The sequence below is a fragment of the Berghia stephanieae genome, chromosome 3, assembly GCF_034508935.2.
Source record: "Berghia stephanieae isolate SIO BIC M18660-M18661 chromosome 3, UCSD_Bste_1.3, whole genome shotgun sequence".
Classification (NCBI taxonomy): Eukaryota; Metazoa; Mollusca; class Gastropoda; order Nudibranchia; family Aeolidiidae; genus Berghia; species Berghia stephanieae.
In genome coordinates, this window is record NC_088362.1 from 31,183,409 (window position 1) to 31,201,079 (window position 17,671).

A 17,671-nucleotide genomic window follows, 5' to 3' on the forward strand; every position below is an offset into this window, starting at 1 on the left:
AGTATGTGCTTTTAGGTTCACATTGCATATACTGTGCTTTTAAAAATAACGGCAGTATTGTTATATTTGTTATTTTGAACGTATAATGTAAGCATTTGAGTGTATTCCTCTTAGTTTGATATTGTGCTTGTGTCTGGATGAGACTTATAGGTTATCTCAAGTTAAGTACATTGATGGAATGCTCTTGGAATCTACATCTGATCCTTATTTGTTGCCAGTTCCCTTTGTTTAACCTTTACTCAGGAACTTTAATTGTAATTCTAGAATTTGACATATCCTATTTTCTTCCTTTTTAGGCGCTGATATAAACCTGAATGTGTCGCAAGCGCCTTAAAACCATTGAAAACAAATAAATAATTCTCTCATCACACGCAAATAAAGCCATTGACTGTCTTGTCTGTGTTGGAGAAACTGTTCAACATTTAAGTGTTGCTAGTCGCTTTGGATCCATTATAAAGCACTTTTTACACATAAAGTGAATATTGATATATATAAAAGCTCAATGGAGTTCGAGCTTAACTTATATATTTTGAGGGGTAAAAAGAGACTGCATTGGGGAATCTTCAAACACTTCAAAAAGATAAATAAATTTTTAAATTCCTTATTCTGATCCTTTAGTTATCCACTCAATATTCATAATTTAGTTCATACCAATAAAATACCGATTTTTTGTTGCAATGGGTCACACAGTGGTTTAGCAACTTGTACTTATTGAGAAATTGGGGAGCGGGCACCGGTGTAAGATAAAGATCTGAACAAGTGTGTCTGAAACTGTACCAGTCAGATGGTCTGAGTCAAATTTGATCCCCAGTCGGGGAAGACTAATTTCTTGGGACTTTTTTTTTTCTTGTATTTTTCTTCCTTGTTTCGCTTGGCACTGTTTCATACACACTTGTCCACAACTTGAACTTACAAAATTGAAAGAGAGAGTTTGTCCCATGAAGCACAATGAGTTTAGTGAGCATGATAAGGCAGTTGGAGACTACTGAAATATTATGCTAAATAGAGGTCCATAGTTCTTCTCTTTTAAAGCAATAATCTGGTAATCGACATAAACCTTTTTTATTTCTTTTTTTTTTAAATTATATTTTCTTTTACTCTTTTATGCAAGATTACAATCATATAACAAGTACACTTGTGACTCATGTCCTCAACCTGGTATTATATTGGTGTGAACCAGATATCAAAAAGTAAATTTAACCGTAAAATGATCAGAAATATGGGTTTTTACCTTTAAGCTTGTTAAAAATTTATATTTTATTATCTTAATAAAACATAAAATAAATAATGTCACGAGTCCCATATTCTGACTTTAAATTCAAATTTTACCCTCAAAACCGTCCCTGAAACAATAGAGGTTTTTTTTGAGACAGTGGGTCCTGTGTTGATGATCATAAATTATGGCTAGTTTGAGAATTCCATCATAACCAATGTGTTCATCGATCATAACCATTATTTCTGTTTTCCAAAATAACAAATGAATTACTCGTGTTAAACTTTAAAGCATGTTAATTTTATTCACATAATTTGATATATCACAAAGTAAAATATAAATAGTTAACTAAAAGTATGCATAAATTGGACAAAGTCTCAAAAATAAAATAACAGTCTTAGGTAACCAGCAATTGTGGTATTCATAAAAAGGTTTAAAGTTTGTTCGACCCCTGAACATATTTTTGATATATGATTTTCCTGAAATTCCATTTTTGAATTTCAATGCCTGTGAGGAAAAAAAAATAGAAAGAAAAGATAACTTGTTTTTTTGTTTTTTTTTTTTATCTTCAACTTCAGTGGAAAGGCTGATTTTTACTCAAAAATGAGTTATGAGGGGTTGCAATATAAAGCTACAGTACATTCCCATATTTGAAATAACTTTTCACATTTTGGTGATAACTAATACCACCTTTAGCCCCGTTCCCTTTCCCGACTCCCTTGCAGAAATATTCCTATATATGTATATGTGTGTATTGCCTATGAAAGGAGAGCCTTCCTAACGTATTCTTTTTTCTCTGGTGTTAGTGAAAGAGGAAACTCAATGTCGAATTCTAAGATGAGATCTCCCTTATCACAGGGGGAGACAACCAAAGGCATGCCTTCGCCAGGGACGACTTTCTTGTAGCCAGGTCTGAAATAAATGGAAACAGATGTTTATAGTGGGGGAAAAGCTGAATCTGAATATATTTTCTCAAAATCCATTTGAATTTTAACAAAAAAAGCTGTATGTTAATACATGTTATAATATGGTTTACAGGGGAGGGGATGAGGTAATGAGCCATCAAAATTATATAAGACATTAGAACACTCTGTTATATACTTACATACATATAAACTTCATTTTGTCATATGCTTCAACATAAAATTCGATTGACAAAAAGTTATTCTCGTTAACCAGGGGTTTGGTCGTTTAGCAAATATGATGTTCCATCTCTCATGAATCAAGAAGATTGATACACGTGTTTACCATGAGCCTGTTTTGATCAGCTAGCCGACATTTCAGTATTACAGTACAGTGTGAGGAAAAGGAGAAGAAAAAGAAACAAAAAGGGTATATTATTGTGTTTAACTTCAATGGTTCATGTTTGGCAATAACAACAAATTCAGGTCTCAGAATATTATTATGAGTATTAAAAATCTTCAATTATCATTGTTAAATGAGTTGAGGGGAAAAGTGTCTCAGATTGATATAATATTTGAATTACAAAGCACCATAGTAAGATATACTTTTATACTTTTTTTTTTTTAATTGACAAAACTTACTGTACGATGTCATTGATTGGAATGTGTAAGATTCTTTCATCAAGTGTGTGAATGTCGACAGTACAACCGGTTAGAGCTCTCCCTAAAGGCACCTTGGCTGTGTGTATCAAATCATGGCCTTCGCGTCTGAATCGGGGATGAGCTTTGTCTTTTACAATGAAGATGATGTCAGCTGTGGATGATATGACAAAATAATATAGATTTATACTTGTAATGTCAGTGACCAAGTAATCTTCAATTTTGCCTTGAAAGAAAGTCAAATGATGTTGTGCATGGTCAGTGATTGGCTGAGTGAAAATGATTGTAAAAGCCAGGCCCTGGTGTGCGTGTCTGCCCATAGTTATTGCAAATTACACATGTTATCTAATTTGACTCCGATTTAGATGACTACTTGTTATATCTGTGGCAAATATTACAAACGCGTTGGTCAACCAAAAAACCAATGCATAGAAGGTGACATACTTTATGAAATGAAAAGTTGGTTTCATATCACTTGCAGGGGTTATGAATAATTGTCGAGAGCACTGACCAGAGTGAAGCCATGAAAATGCCCCCAAAAATGTTCATGTCATAAAGAAATTTTGGAAAATAAGTAAGAGGCCAAAACATCAAAATTAATTCAATATTGGTTCATCTGACAAAGATATGAAAATATCTTCTCATTCAAAATAAGTAAGCGTTGTCTGCTATGTAAAACAAAAATCGTATTTTTAAGTAATATAAGTGAATCAGAAAAACAAAAGCTTGATCAAATAACTATATTTTTAATACCTCTTTGGTTTGGAAGAAATATCCCGATTTTACTGTAGCATAATAGCAACAATATTACGAGGTGTCGCTATTTTACCTCATGATTCTGGTTTACTAAAAACAGATTTTGATGTGTAATGATATCCTGCCCACAATGATAATTCTAAGTATCAAATCATTAAATTTGAGAACCAATCATTGTAAAAAAAACATTTTCATAAGAAATGTTATAGCTAGGGTATAATAATAATAATAATATTTTTGAACTCCTGCGTTTGAAATTACGAACTCGTTCCCAAACAATGTGCAACCTTGAGAGCACACCAGGGAAACAAGTTCAAAATTTCAAATAATCAAGAATAATTTATTTTAACACGTTACACGCTTAAAATAGAGACCAGTATGGAACTTTAAGAACTCATTATTATAAAATAAATCTCTTCATTTTTAACATTGCAATTACCAACCTGGAACATTATTAGGTCCTTGATCTCCCTCTTGAGGGAAAGTGATCTTTGTGCCTGGCTTCCAGCCCTTTTTCACAGTGATCGTCAAGATCTTGTCACGGATGCTTGATGTGTGACCATCTTCATTCATTACCTAAGGAGAAAACAATCCACAACTGAATGCTTTGAAAAATCAAAATTTAAAAAGTAATGGTTTGAATAGATAAATAAATAAAAAATTTAAAAATTAATAATAATAAAAATTTCATCCAAGTTTGTAAATTAGATTCAAAATTTCAAAATCAATATTCTTATAAATCAGTCTTAAACAAATTTTTTGCTTTCATTGTTGTGCTTATTAAAATAACGGATAGGGTTCATATGCTTTCTTACTCTTCTTGATATTTTCATTTTCTTGGTACATCCATGGAAAACTTCCTCCAGGCTGAGGTACAGATCTCTTTCAATTGGCAGATCCTGCTTTTTGGCTCCTCTTCCAGTCAACCCACCAAAACCCATGCTCAAATCACCATCGACACGGTCATGGAATTCTGTGGAAAAGAGGGCAACATGTTACTTTAACAAAATATCAGATATGAAGTGCAATAAACCTTATTGACTATGTAAATTTAATGAATGGCGAAACATATCTTTGGAAATTCTGTCTGTGACTCTCTCTCTCATATGCAAGGCATTAGTTCTATTTCCTCAATTTAAAGATAATGTCGGAACAAAGTGAAAGTTATAAAAGAACAATGTGGAAAAAAATAAACAATCAAAAACAAGATAAGTTAATCGGAGGGCTGATTTAAGAAAGATGGAAACAGTCATTGTTTTCTGAAAAACAAGGTTGATGACACCTGAGCCATTTTCAGAAACCAATTCTGTTTTTGTTTTGTTTTTTCACCCTCTGCAGTTGTGAATAAATTTTCCCAAAGCGCCCTGGTACAATGTTTCTCATACGCCTTTCCTTACCTTGGAACGGATTGTCCCCTCCAAAAAAGTCACGGAAGACTTTCTCTGGATTGCCGTGGAATGTGTAACCAGTTGTCCATGCCCCTGCCTCACCACTTCCTGTAGGGACTCCATTCTTCAAACCTTCTTCTCCAAACTGATCATACACTGCACGTTTCCGAGCTGGAAAAACAATAATTTAATTTTTAGAAGCATATTGTTGCTATAGACATTAAAGAATGTAAGATCTCAAGAATTATTCTACTTGGTTTCAAAAATTAGAAGTGAAAAGAAATTTAGAATAGAATAATAATTTTTTTTAAAAAAAGATTAGTTTGGTATGATAAATTAATTTTTAAAAATATTTTAATTTGTTTAATTTTATAGATATACGAGCAATAACATTGCAAAACAATATTTTTTATTCTCAGAAACATACTTGTAAATTACAATGCATCATGTATCTCATAATAATCAACATTTTTTTAAAGACCGTAATCCTTAAATTACTCATTTTCATTTGATATCAATAAATCAGGGTGATGGGTGATATAAAAAATAAAGATACTAACACACTCTGCATGAACTTAAACATGCAAAATAATTTTGAAAGATTGCACATGCAGCTTAAAAATTAAAAAGAGGGATGTTAACAGATTATAAATTCAAGGTATTGTAAGCTAATTGATCACAAAATTCAAGCACAATACACTTACGATCTGACAAAACATCATAAGCTTCTGCCACTTGCATGTATTTATCTGCGGCATATTGGTCCCCTTGGTTCTTCTCTGGGTGATATTTCAAGGCAAGCTTTCTGTACCTTTGATGAAGAAATTCAAGACAAAAAAATATTATGAACTTTAACAAAATTATTACTCTATGAAATTTTTATAATGAAACTATTAACATGTTTTACCTCGTCCATTCTTTCTTTTAATACTTTTTATGTTATATAAGCATTATGGCCTGAAGTGATTTTTAAATAATAAAAAATTACCTGTTAAAACTTTTTTTTTAAAATAATAAAGTCTAGCAAGAATGTAATGTACAGGAAGACCTGTACAAAATGCAAAACTTTAAATTGAACTAAATTAACATGCAAAATGCTGTTTCTCATACCGCATTGTGGTAACAAGTAACATACTGTAAATGTAGCGGCATTGTCTATGAGTCAATGTAAAAACAAAACAAACTAATATAAACAATAAATATATAAACAAAAAACAACACAATAGCACTTTACAGAACAAGTCGCGTCCTACTTGTCCTATGTGGCATTTTCGTACACTGAAAGTCAGTGCCAGAGTCACAAACCTCAATCAGACATAATTAGAAATTAAGTTTTATGTTTTTTATTCCCATATCATATACAGTTACCTGCCTATACACTTGTTAAAGCAGTCCTGCTCTATACTGTACTATGGGTCAGAGACCGTTGGGGTTAACAGGTAGGACAAAAAGCAAATGAATAGTATTTTTAAAAAACACAAATAAATGAATTATTTGTAATAAATTGTACAAGATTGTAACGTTGCCATTGATTCATCGGTTGGCCAACGACCGATGGGATGGTCGTCTAGTGTTGACGGTACGGGAGCATCAGTATCAGTCAAATTTAAAAATAAAAGCATGGAAAACGAAAATGTTCAATGAAAATGAATGGGTAACCTATTTTCATACTTACGATCTTTTTATATCTGCATCTGTGGCACTTCTGGTAAGCACCAGTATATTATAATAGTCAACCCCCATGTTTTTCCTCGATGTGTGTTTATGTCCCGAAAGGAGTTGATGACAACAAAATGGTGGCCTTAGATACTGGCAAGCAAAGCTACGTTAGTAGTTTGGAATTTAAAATGAAGTTATTTCTGGGGTAGTATTTTGCTTTAGTTGGAATCCTTAGAATTTATTTTCATTTAAAAATAAATATTGAATTATAATCTACGCGTTGGAGTTAGATAGTTCCAAAATGCGGTTTTGAAACTAGAGCTTACAAAGAGTCCCAAGCAACCAAACAACATGTCCGAAGTTTGAGTACACTCGCTTTATTTGAGTTCCCTCTTTTTTGTCAGAGGAATAGTTAATTTACGGGTCAATGTTGAAACAATAAGATGGAAGGGGATATTCATGGAGTGCGGATAGTTCCGTCTGTTCTGCAATTTTACAACACAAAACCCAACGCACTGCTTGAGCTACCAATCACCGTGAAAAATGTTAGCAAATCAAGCAAGAACATTCGGTACTACGGACCAAAAAGCGAGGTGAGTTACCATTTCTCTGTGTTGCTTGTCCATCGAATATACTGGATTTATTTCGACATGTGGTTTTGTTATGTAAAAATTAAATCTAGCAAGAATGGTTTAAAATTTTAGAGGCAAAATATCATTCATCCCTAACCTAATCAATAATAATAATAATAATAATAATAAAGATTAGAAATAGAAAAGGAGGAGCCACCAATCACCAAGTCCAGACTCCTGACTGTGATTGAGGATGCCTGTCACAACAATCGCAACCGACGTGTACTTATTTGCAGGTTTGATAACCCAACTTGCTATGGGTCACTGTTGCAATGGAAATACTCTCAAACCTCTATTCTCTCTATTCGAACATCTTTTTATTTTCAAAAGAAATATACTGCGTAATGCCTGCTGTGAACCATTAAGAGGGAGCTAAAGTCATTTAACATGTTCTTATTCCAACGTTGAGATGCTTCAATGAAGACATTATGCTTTTACTCTTTAGTAACAATTTGGTGCTTGGAATTTAATTCATTGGGTTAATTTGATGTACAGGAAAGCACTGTTTGATTTGATAACTTTCTACTTCTCAGCCTCCTCCTCCTCCTCCTCCTCCTCCTCCTCCTCTTCCTACTCCACCTCCTCCTCCTCCTCCTCCTCTTCTTCTTCTTCTTCTTCTTCTTCTTCTTCTTCTTCTTCTTCTTCTTCTTCTTCTTCTTTTTTTCTTTTTTTCTTCTTTTTTTTTTTATATTATTATTATTATTATTATTATTATTATTATTATTATTATTATTATTATTATTATTTTATTATTATTATTATTATTATTATTATTATTATTATTATTATTATTATTATTATTATTATTTTACTTCTTCATCTTCCGCTTTATATTGTTGATAAACATATTTTTCTTATATAATCCATATTTTTTTCTCCATGCAGCTGGAGCTGGAAAACTATAAATGCGTAATGCTAATCTATTCTCTTTTAATTATATATTTTATATCTGTTTCTTTGTATTATTATTGTTCTGTTTTGTTTTTTGTTTTTTTTTTGTTTTTGTTTTTTCATTCTTTATTATTTTTTTTTCTTCATAATTTGTATTATATAGATGTGCTGATTATATGCTTTGTTGCTGTAAACATGGTTCTACATAGTGACTGAAAAAAAATGTGTACAAAATTATAAACATTAGCTAACTAATAAAAACAGACATCCAAACATCACACACACATACACATACTTACACACACACGCACACACACACACACACACACAACCACACAAACACACACACACACACACACACACATACACATACAAACATATCAAGTACGCATTGTCCAAACATGTGTACAGTTGTGACCATTTTATTAATTTGTAATTATAAAGTGTATTTAAAGTGACAAAATATAGCTGCACAATATTTATATATATTGCACATTATATCTGTTTTCACATAATCTCTATGCGATTTCAAAATATCCAGCACTGGAAATCATATTATGTTATCTAATCTTTGCACATAAATTTAACTTTCTTCATACCCAAATGATAAGTGGCAGAGTCTATATATGAGAGTTTGAAGCAGAAACCCGAAAAACTAGTTGATTTTGTGTCTGAGTATTTGCATATTGTAGTCCTTTCACCCATTATTACCTTGCCTAAGTGGAGTTATTGGCTAATGTGATTTACAGCCTAAAAATGGTATTGAGTCGGTTGAGTCGGGTTGATTTAATGCTTAAAATTGAATTTAGAAAGAAAAATATTTGATTTGGATTAGGTTTGTATGTTTTATTGAGATAAATAGATACGATTGATTAAACTAATAAAAGCTGAAATCTCAGATTTGCGGTCGTTTTAACTTTAAAATTACTATTTGGTATTTTGTTTACTCCGACATGATACCATTTTGAAACAACTGGGGGAAAACCGGAGGGGGGGGGGGGGGGGGGGGGGCTCAATAAAGACTTGGGTTTAAAGCAAACATGTGGTGATCTGAAAGAATTTGTTTTTCTGATCATTTCAACTTTGAATAAACTCTTCTTCTTCTTCTTCTTCTTCTTCTTCTTCTTCTTCTTCTTCTTCTTCTTCTTCTTCTTCTTCTTCTTCTTCTTCTTCTTCTTCTTCTTCTTCTTCTTCTTCTTCTTCTTCTTCTTCTTCTTCTTCTTCTTCTCCTTCTCCTTCTTCTTCTTTCACTTTTTTAGTCTGTAACTCCCATTTTGGAGATTCAAGTGTCTCAATGTTGATGGTGTGAACGAGTGCAAGTGGGCATCTACTTTGGTACAGTCTTCAACTGAGTATCAGATTGAGTTAGTTGGTCGCTTAATGGGTGCCATTCTGTTAAAGAGTACATTAGAGTAAAAAGTACATACAATTCATGTTATGTGGACAGAAAGGTAAAAAAAAAAGAATCCAAAATATACTACAAAGCAGATGTATACTGGTCAGGATATCTGGCTTTCATGAGGGATGAGCTGGGGTGCTAGGGAAAAATTATAATCTGCCTGGACTTGGAGTTATCCAGCATGAACATTGTCCATCCAACATGTCCATTTCGATAACAATATCCAAACAGTGGAATCTGCATAAAGTCAACACTTTCAAATTCAACATCTACTTAAAGTCAACACTTCTTGTTGGTCCCATATTTTGTGTTCTTTATCTAAGTGTGTTCCATTGATACTGGATAAAGTCAACCTTGCTTAACTCTGTCCTTACCGATCCTTTTCAGTATTTTCCCCAAAATGGCAGGCTTACCGAGCAGAAAAAATGATTTTTTAAACTCAAACAAGCTCTCTACAAAGCAACTTTATATTCTTATTAATCAAACAAAGATCATTCTTCAAAGTTTGTGATGTATGAAATATATCTGAATAAAAAAAAATGTAATATTATGTCGTAACAAATGTGACAATTTTGCTGCAGATGGTATGGACAGGGTTAAAAGTCATCCAATCTTTTTGGTCTGGAGGTGTTGACTTTATCGGGATTCCACTGTATCAATGTTTGTAGCAGTCATGTGTCTATATTCACGAACTGTAGACCTCGGGTTCAAAGGGCTCAGATGTTTCTATAAATTAGATTTGAGACGCAAAATTAAAATAAATCAACCTTAATGTCTGTAAGGACTCCCTGTATTCAAAAAGATCTCATATTTTAAGAACTCTTACCCTTAGACCCTGCAGCACTGACTGACCTCGTTGTATCCCACGGTCTACTCCATCGTGTTCCTTTTGTAATTTATACACACAATATGCATATCATCTATCCATTCATTTTATCATTTAAAAATGCATGCATGCCTAAAAGAATTAGCTAAATGAAATCACCTATTTGTATTTACTTAAGACACAGGTTAAATCATTTTATTCATTTTTTTGATTTACGAAATTGCTACTTACAAAATTATTCAACTTAAAACCAATAAAAATTTTAAAAGGATATAGGCTGATACTGTAATATTTAAGATAAGTATTGAACATTTACATACTTTTGAATTCCTGTAATAAAGCAATAATTAGATAGTCGTTAAACTAAAATGTCAACCTCTCCCAACCCCCATCCCTCAAGAAGTGCTTTCTCACAGAAAAGAAATTAAAAAAAAAAATTAGATTTAAAATCTGGCTTTTGTCCTTTATATTCCAGCAATTTTGCTACAATCTCTCATGAAAATAAAATAAAAATAATCGAAATTTTTAATACATAAAACTATTTAGATGCAATAATTTTTGCATATGAGGATCATTTTCTGTTTTGTTGTTGATAATTTGTTTTCTTTGCAAATCAAAGTTGAATAAACATAATGTTAAGAAAAAAAAATTACTTTATATTGCTACCAATTGCCTTAGCTTTGCTGATATTAAATTTGGTTAGGTTTTTTTTTTATATCCAATGTTTTTTGTTTGTTTGTTTGTTTTTGTTTTTTTTTTTTTTTTGTTTTTTTTTTTTTTTTGTTTTTGTTATTGTTTGTTTTTAATCTGCATTCAATCAGTTTTTGAATATGATTCATTGTTGTCACCCTATTATTTTCTGTTTATCATAACACCTTATGCACATTTCATATTTTGCGTTATTTTGATAAAGTGTCACTGTGGTTTTAGCTTTATAGATTTGACAACATGTTTACATTTTGTGATTACTTTCCTCCACTATAATATAAGAGCCTTTTGAGAACTTCTAATTGCCATTCAGATAATATACGACATTCTTTTTTTTTTAAAGAGAGTAGAATCAAACAATATTTTGATCCAACTTTAGAAAAAAATTAAACTAAAGTCTTATCTATGCCACTTATCATCTTTACATGTAATGAAAAGATGTAAATGTCGCTGCTCAAAGCTCAAAGAAATAAATTACAAGGGATAACAAAACAGGATGAATGAAACACTACAGAGGAATGGGAGATAATAATGATATCATATTATCTCATCCGTCTGTAGTGTTTCATTCATCCTATTTTGTTGATAAAGAGGAAACCCGAAACATCCTCATTATCTGTTTTCGTTTACTATTTCACATTGTTATTTACATGTAATGATAAGGTCTTTTTTATGTACTTACAATTTAACATTCTTTGTTTTACTTTCGTATTTTAGAACTTTGGATTGAAGGTGAAAAATCCTGAGGAAGCAGTTGCACCAGGTCTTGCCGTATCAGGTGTAGTTCATTACCAATCTCCAACAGGGAAGACAGAAAAAGACAGAATTGTCCTCACTGTCGATGGCAACGTGATTGAAGTACCCATCTATGCGTGAGTTTGTTTGATTTTTTTCTTTAAAAAATTAATTATTTTTTCTTTATTTTTAAGTATCATTTGATATGATAAGTATAGATTTAATCATGGTAATTGATGTCAAATGACTTCTTGATGTTAAACTTTTACTCTTATTTATTGGACTGGATGGGAACCAGTGGCATCAAGCTATGCCCCATCCCCTGCCCCCTTTCCCACCCTCACTGAAAAGTGCAATATCCTATCTAGTCCATATCGAAGACATTTTTCTTTCCTCTTTTTAATCCTTGTTTTTTGTGGGGTTTTTTTGGTTTGGTTGTTTTGTTTTTTTTTTATAATAAAAACTAAAATCTATTCTGTTGTTTACAGGTACCCATCTCAGTGTTTGTTAGATTTTGACGATGAGGTTGATTTTGGGACAGTTGTTGCAAACAGCAAAGTGGTTGCCAAGGAAATCACTGTCACTAATACTGGCTCAAAGAGCGGAGAGTTCAAGATAAAGTACAACGGAGACAAACCCATCGCCTTTATACCTAGCAATGGCACCATTCCTCCCAACAGTGAACAAAAGATTAAGGTGATTTAAGCTTGTTCCAATGTAAAATGATTGCCAACGTTTGTGGTTTTGTGGTATGACACTCGCCTTTGGACCCCGGAAGTCCTTGGTTCGAGTCCTGCTCTGAGTCTGAGCGATGGAAAGTTGAGTCCTTGGAAAAGGCTCTATACTCAGTTTCTCTAGGGGGGTCCCGATAGCTCAGTTGGTAGAGCACTCGCTTCACACGCAAAGGGATCAAGATCAATCCCCGGTGCAGTCGAGATTTTTTCTGACCACCCTGTCCATCCAGCAGAGAATGGGTAACTGAACCTGTTAGATTTGGAGGAAGATACTTTGCGATAGATTATTGTCCTATCCAAAGTATAGCATGCACTTGCTAGTGTCCATTTCACGCTATAGAAACCGGGATAAACTCCGGCTCCATGGGCCGAATGGCTCTGAAGGACTACTAATAAAACAAAAAAAAAACTCACTATCTCTCTCAATGCCCGGGTGTAAAATGATTATCTGGAATATAGCAAAGTTGTCTCTGTCAGAAAAATGAGTGCAATAGCATCCAACATCTCATCAGTGTCATGTCTCATTTGAGCGATGCTGTTGGCTTGAGAACCGCTCATAAAAAACGCTTTGAGCACATTTAATAGAGACTGTGCTCGTATTTTTGTTGTTTTGTTTGTTTGTTGTTTTTTTTTTTTAATTTTAGCGTAAACTGATCGTTGATGTGTATCCTTATCTTCATAACATACCACAGATTTTATTACCTTATCTTTGTTGTGTCACTTCATAGAACTTATTATTATTATTATTATTATTATTATTATTATTATTATTATTATTATTATTATTATTATTATTATTGTCTTTGAAAAATAAAATCAAAGTGAAAAACAAGATCCTATTGAATATATTGTTATATATATAGATTTTTGTGTTTTTATCTTTCTCAAAAATGAATTACAGGTGGAATACGTCACAAGATTGCCAGGAAAATTCAAAGAGGAAGCAGAGTAAGTGATTCATTACAAATCAATCCTTCAGTGTTGAGGTATAAAGTTTTAAACTCCAGATTGTCATTAAAAAATAATCTAAACGGTTTTTATTATTTAAAGGGGTTGGATTTTATTGTGTATGATTTTTTAAAAAATTGTTGTATTTTAATAGTGATTTTTTTTTTATTTCGTATTTTATTAATGTGAAAATGTTGCTAATTGAAGCTCGAAGGAAAAAATAATGATAAGTATTGAAATGTAAGCTCCAATTTATTAAACGAAGACAGATGCTGTGGATGTTTTGGGTTTCCCGTGTATCAACAAAACATGATTTATCATGTTTTGTTGATAAAGGGGATACCCAAAACGTCCACAGCATCTGTCTTCTTTTTAATAAATTGAAGGTTACCTTTCAATACTTATCATTATTTTACTTCGTATTTTATGAATGTGTACCTTGAACTGATTTGTCAAAGGAAAGAAAAAAACAGAATGAAGACTTAACACTGGGCTTATCAGACTCAATCGTTCTTCAGACTGAAAAAAACTTAATTTAAAAATGAATAGTTTAAGTCAAACATAAATGCATGTCCAGATGCCTAAACTTTCCCATTGTAGTTTAATTACCATGATTTTACCAAGGATTCGAATAGACCGATGTTGTGTTCTTAGATCATTAATGAATCATATTTCTATTTCCAAGAATCAACAAAGCAAATAGTTACAGTAAAGAACATTTATTAAACAACATAAAATAAGATACACGTGTACAGGATGACGGTTGAATACAGAATGACTCTCAACAAGGTAGCCAGTAGAACATACACTAGTTTGAACGTTATTACATTAAATGGACGATACTGGAATATAATAACTTTCACCCATTCACAACAACCGATAGAAAATGTTCAATTATCTTTCATCAGTTTATTTTTGTATGTACATATTGATCTGCACTCGCTGTAAGATCCAAAGTAAATCATTATAAGTTTAAATCCTTTCTTTTGTTCATTGTATTTCAATTTTCTTATTTTTCTGTACAAAAAAATTCCTATGGATGAATAAAGTATTATTATTATTATTATTGTTATTATTATTATTATTATTATTATTATTATTATTATTATTATTATTATTATTATTATTATTATTATTATTATTATTATTATTATTATTATTATTATTATTATAATTATTATTATTATCATCATCATCATCATCATCATCATCATCATCATCATCATCATCATCACCATCATCATCATTATTATTATTATTGAAATATTGTTATTATTGTCATTATTATTTACTCAATGTCTCAATCGTTTCTATGTTATATGTTTGTGATGAGAATATTGGCTATTAAACTTAACTGCTGGTCAAAATTACTTCACGATGGTGGTGAACGAATCGGCGATCTCAAGAAGTGGGTGAGAGAGGGATCTAGAAATGACTTTGGGTTTGAAACGAATATTTTTGTGTTCGTGGATAGCTCACACGGTAGAGCCACGCTCTCACCTGCCAGGCGGAGTTGTCGTACCAATAAGGTCGCAGGTTCAAACCCCACCACCGCCGCGAAAAAATTTTTTATTCTCTATTGTCTTCTGGCACATTTCTACTCACTTCATATCTTGTTGTCATTATTAGGGTGATATTGGAAGGTAGAGAGACAACATCCCTCCACATCCAAGGTCGTGTTACAGAGAGAGCTCTAGAACTCCTGTCAATCTCTGGAGACAGCACACAAGTTCAGTGTATTCGGTTTGGTAACACTTACTACGGCACAGATTGTACAGAATGTGCTATCCTTTATAACAATGGTCCTGAACCTGTCAACTTTGTGGCTGTGGTCGATGAAGATGCGATTGCCCAGGAATTGGTAAAGAGATTCATGATATCCTTTTATTTTTTCCATATTCTTTTTGATTTTTTATTATTCTTTTGTTATAGTCTCTCTCTTTCTCTCTCTCTCTCTCTCTCTCTCTCTCTCTCTCTCTCTCTCTCTCTCTCTCTCTCTCTCTCTCTCTCTCTCTCTCTCTCTCTCTCTCATTTTTTTCTCTGATAATGATAAACAGTATTTGTAAAGGAACTGAATGAATATTTAAATTGTCCTGTTGACATACATAAACATGTCATGTTTTACTAGTCATTTTTCTATTAATGAGAATCAAAACAAAGAAATACTTTTCCATGTCCATATTTTTTTAGTCGTTTTATCTCCACTTTAATGTAAAACAGTTTATTTCTTGATGTTTTGGAAATTCGACATTTTCTTTTCTTATGTTTTTTGTGATGGAAGCTTAAAATAACCTGTAAATCTTATTCTTTTTAAACTCTAGGGAGTTGATTTGACACAAACTACTACAGCAGCTTTAGCGGAAGAAGGTGAAGACAAGAGCAAGAGAGGCCATACCAATGACATCACGTCTCTCATCACAGCCATTCCAAACCAGGGCATTCTCAAACCTTACCAGAAGATACCCATTTTCTTTAGATTTAGTCCAAGGTAGGAAAAGAAATTAATATGATCAGATTTTCAGAGATGAGAAGAAGATGATAGTTGAATAGTATGAAATTCAAATAAACAAATCAGTAAACCTGGTTTGGACGGTACCACTGTCCAGTGTCACTTGCTACATGAAAATTCCTTTCACTAAAACTGTGTTTTGATCTCTCACATACACCAATTTATATTAACATACGAGATATCAAATTATAGATCTTTTTATTATCTTTTGATTTCTAATAATTGAATTACAAATTTTTCCAAATGACCCTTCACAGGGCTCAGAAATTAACAAGCAAAAGGACAGAGATCGATTCTGAGTGCAGTCAACATTTTTTTCTGATCCCCCTGTGTACCCAGCAGTGAATGGCTAGCTGGGTCTGTTAGATTTAGTGGAAAGCACTTTGCCATAGACTACTGCTATTGACCGTTGCATGCTATAGAAATCAGGATAAACTCCGGCTCCTTAGGCCTAACGGTTCTGAAGGACTCCTTTTTTCTTGTAGACATAGCCCCATTTGACACATTTGTGAATATGTACCTGGCGATGGGGAGTAATGGATATTATAAAATTTAGTTCCAAAAGGGTGATCAATACTTTATGTTTTTGTTTCTGAGAATTTTCGAATACTTGTGACTATTTCAAGTTATATGCAATGATTAGAAATGATGACACTTTGATGTTTTTGTTAAAAAAACAGAAAACATCTCCTAATCTATTTTCTTATTAGATGGCACACGTCTAAACAAGGCTGGAAGAGTCAGGTATGCCCTCCTCCTCGAAAAGACTTTGCCCTGTTTATGAGACTCCAGATCATCGGGTCCAGCAAAGGCTTTGTGTCGGACAGTGAAGGGGCTGTGGTGGAAGATTTTGACAAGAGTAATGTTGAAGGTATTGGATTGTTTCAATCAGTATGATAAATGTTACATCAGGGTGGTGATTAGTCCTCTCAAAACTTAAAATTATTAGAAATATGAAATTTTGCGTTTAAGCTGTTAAAGAAACCATATTTTTTCTATTAACCTGACCCCAGTTATATATTTTTGACTATAAATTCAATTTTGTATATAAATATCATCATGCATATCACGATTTTGAGACAGTTGATTCTATTATATATAGTTTTCTTCCTTTCTTCATACTTTAAAAATATATTTAGTAACACTATATTGTCACCCCTCATTTTTAACTAAGTTGTTATTAACTTCAACTTTATGCCTAAGTTGATAAAACATGACTTTCTGTCACAATAGATTACATAATTATTCACGTTTGAATGTTTTTCTCTCCATTATTCAGGTGCCTATGCAGAAGTAGCTCTCACTGGCACTGCTCTTCCAGTTTTGCTCAACATTTCACCAGCGGCCAAATTTGACTTTGGGGAATGCCCCGTTGGAGAGCATGCCGATATCTTATGCACCATCAAGAACGAGTCCAACATCCTGCCTGCTTTGTTTGAGTTCCGACGTATTGCGCATTTTACGTCCCATCCACCCAATGGAAAGATTTATCCAGGCCAGACGCAGGATGTCATCTTCTCATTTGCTCCAAAACAAGCTGGTACGTTTTTGTTTTTTTGGGGGGTTTTTTTGGTTATTTTTTTTGTATTTGAGGTATTTATGCTTGTATGAAATAAATAACAATGTGAAATTGAATGCAAGCTTCAATTTAATTACGAAGACAAATAGAATGGATGTTTCAGGTTTCCCCTTTATTTTGGGGAAACCTGAA

At 32.7% G+C, this 17,671-nt stretch overlaps 2 protein-coding genes across 7 annotated transcripts in view; one reads left to right on the forward strand and one right to left on the reverse strand.

The window, feature by feature from the left end:
- Positions 1–1,491: 1,491 nt before the first annotated feature.
- On the reverse strand, positions 1,492–6,725 carry LOC144967520 (dnaJ homolog subfamily B member 13-like). Its single transcript, XM_078904896.1, has 7 exons — positions 6,595–6,725; positions 5,624–5,730; positions 4,929–5,090; positions 4,347–4,504; positions 3,975–4,107; positions 2,758–2,929; positions 1,492–2,125 (listed from the first exon to the last, which is right to left on the reverse strand). The coding sequence occupies exons 1-7, from the start codon at positions 6,660–6,662 to the stop codon at positions 1,972–1,974; spliced, it is 954 nt and encodes a 317-aa protein (XP_078761022.1). The 5' UTR covers positions 6,663–6,725; the 3' UTR covers positions 1,492–1,971.
- A 158-nt stretch (positions 6,726–6,883) lies between these two features.
- Positions 6,884–17,671, forward strand: part of LOC144967526 (cilia- and flagella-associated protein 47-like) — an 86,881-nt gene continuing 76,093 nt past the window's right edge. For 4 of the 6 annotated variants that reach the window (XM_078904902.1, XM_078904904.1, XM_078904903.1 and 1 more), the window contains exons 1-9: positions 6,896–7,171; positions 8,096–8,119; positions 11,752–11,906; positions 12,258–12,465; positions 13,405–13,451; positions 15,081–15,312; positions 15,773–15,939; positions 16,671–16,831; positions 17,240–17,500. In XM_078904902.1, coding sequence (XP_078761028.1) covers positions 7,022–7,171; positions 8,096–8,119; positions 11,752–11,906; positions 12,258–12,465; positions 13,405–13,451; positions 15,081–15,312; positions 15,773–15,939; positions 16,671–16,831; positions 17,240–17,500 — 1,405 coding nt within the window. In that variant the 5' untranslated portion in view covers positions 6,896–7,021. Of the gene's footprint in view, positions 7,172–8,095; positions 8,120–11,751; positions 11,907–12,257; positions 12,466–13,404; positions 13,452–15,080; positions 15,313–15,772; positions 15,940–16,670; positions 16,832–17,239; positions 17,501–17,671 lie in introns of all 6 variants that reach the window. The other 2 variants (XM_078904905.1, XM_078904907.1) reach the window with 1 other exon arrangement.

What these genes read in the sequence shown, in the direction of transcription:
- LOC144967520 (XM_078904896.1), bottom strand. Translation starts at nt 6,662, where the DNA reads ATGGGGGTTGACTATTATAATATACTGGTGCTTACCAGAAGTGCCACA. An exon ending in TTATGATGTTTTGTCAGATC is followed by an intron (nt 5,091 to 5,623) that starts GTAAGTGTATTG and finishes TTGTTTTTCCAG; the next exon opens with CTCGGAAACGTGCAGTGTAT. An exon ending in AGGGGACAATCCGTTCCAAG is followed by an intron (nt 4,505 to 4,928) that starts GTAAGGAAAGGC and finishes TCTTTTCCACAG; the next exon opens with AATTCCATGACCGTGTCGAT.